At 37.1% G+C, this 1,640-nt stretch overlaps 1 protein-coding gene across 1 annotated transcript in view; it reads right to left on the bottom strand.

Annotated features, from left to right (window-relative positions):
* Positions 1-1,636, bottom strand: part of LOC108622331 (uncharacterized) — a gene marked incomplete at its 5' end in the record, with an annotated part of 4,322 nt that extends 2,686 nt beyond the window's left edge. Inside the window, 6 exons of the mRNA XM_026811404.1 lie at positions 48-60; positions 227-411; positions 575-802; positions 924-1,166; positions 1,293-1,374; positions 1,464-1,636. Of these exons, the coding sequence (XP_026667205.1) occupies positions 48-60; positions 227-411; positions 575-802; positions 924-1,166; positions 1,293-1,374; positions 1,464-1,636 (924 nt within the window). The remainder of the gene's footprint in view (positions 1-47; positions 61-226; positions 412-574; positions 803-923; positions 1,167-1,292; positions 1,375-1,463) is intronic.
* Between the last annotated feature and the right edge of the window lie 4 nt (positions 1,637-1,640).

Below are 1,640 nucleotides of genomic sequence, written 5' to 3'. Positions count from 1 at the left end.
TTATTTTTTTTTGTTTTAAGGCCGTTCGTGTAAAAATTCAGTCTTACACTTTTTGTAAAGCTTACAATAAATGATAATTCAAGTCTCCTTCATTATTTATTTAATGGATTATGTGGAAATAAATTGATTTTAAGTTGAGCATTGCTCCTCGTGAACGTCCTTAATGATATCAGCGTGAATTTTCTGAGCGAAGATTTTTAAACGTAATTATTTTTGGAATTCGTACGGGGTGATCGTTGTACCATCGCAGCTATGAAGACATCTTGAATCCTTCAGCAACAAATTCGTTACGTCGTTTTTATAAAAATTTAAGCAGAGCGATTCAGTGCCATTGCAAACCCTCGCCCATGGCGGGATGTAATAATAAATGTTCACGCAGCCACATGTCTCCATCGAGTACTCTATAAATCGCTGCCGAGATTACATTTTAATTTATTATGCTTATCGCAGAATTATAAATTAACGTTTATACAGTCTATAGTTGCTATAGTCTCACGAAACGAGAAGATGAATTGTCATATTCGATGGTGAGTTCATGTATCTCGAATATAATGAAACAGGAAAATTAGCATACATCCAGGTAACACGTAGACTTGCTATAAACGTCGTATATACTGTTCTCCGGCGGTTCATTATAGAACCGACAGTTTCTGTGCTCGATCGCGATGTGTCTCACTCGATCTTCATTGTACGTCTGTTCTATCGCAAACTCTACTGTAGTTTTTTTGCCTGGTTTTACCTTTACGTCAAAGGTCTCCGCATCGCCAATTACTGGCACATACTGGTTGCTGGTAACGTGCACCTAAAATTGAGTAACATTTACATTGGTTTCAAACGTCAATAATTTCATTCTATGAAAGTCCTTTGCACTATTGATGCTGATCGATACTTGATTTTAAATCAATGAATAGACGAATACAAACTGAAAATCCTTTAAGAAGGAATTTCTTCATTGTTGCATTTGCGTTGATATCAATAACAAGGTTGCCGTTTTTCACAGTCCGATTAAGGAAATAATGAATTCCATTTTTCTTTAAATGAGGCGTGTTTATTCCGAGACAATATCCTACGCCGGTTTTTCGTATCTCCTGAAATTCCTCACAGCAATTAAACTTCATCTTCGCCCATGAGCATTCCAGTAACAACTCTGCACAGGGTACCCGAATCTACGATGCGAAACGAGATCAAGTATTTCTAATTTAGCAGTTTTGCTCGCATTACAGGTTTTCATCATGAATCGAATTTCTTTAAACGCGTAGAAACACGCATTTCTCATTTACGATGATCATTACCGTTTCATAAGCAGACAGAAGATCCTCCGCGGTTGCCATGAGAAATTTGTCCTTGAAACCATTTCCAAACAACGACGGATTTCTTAAAAAATGAATTTACGTTACCTAATCTGCGCAGCTCCTATCTTTTGGTCCTTATTTAAATATAAAAAATTTAAAAACCTAACGAACCCTTTATAGTACGTCTGAACCGTAGGGGAATTGGAAATACAAAGATAGACCGCGGGAAAAGGCGTTTGCCACTCCAGGTAGTTTGTATCGATAGTTATAGCAACAGGATTTACAATATACTGATGCACGCTGGAATAAATCGTAGCTATGCACCCAATCCAAGATAACGTGCAGAAA

The sequence above is a fragment of the Ceratina calcarata genome, unplaced genomic scaffold, assembly GCF_001652005.2.
Source record: "Ceratina calcarata isolate Rehan_Ccalc_2016 unplaced genomic scaffold, ASM165200v1 scaffold218, whole genome shotgun sequence".
Lineage (NCBI taxonomy): Eukaryota > Metazoa > Arthropoda > Insecta > Hymenoptera > Apidae > Ceratina > Ceratina calcarata.
The sequence above is the reverse complement of the archived record's forward strand: the minus strand, read 5'-3'. Positions and strand labels throughout refer to the sequence as shown.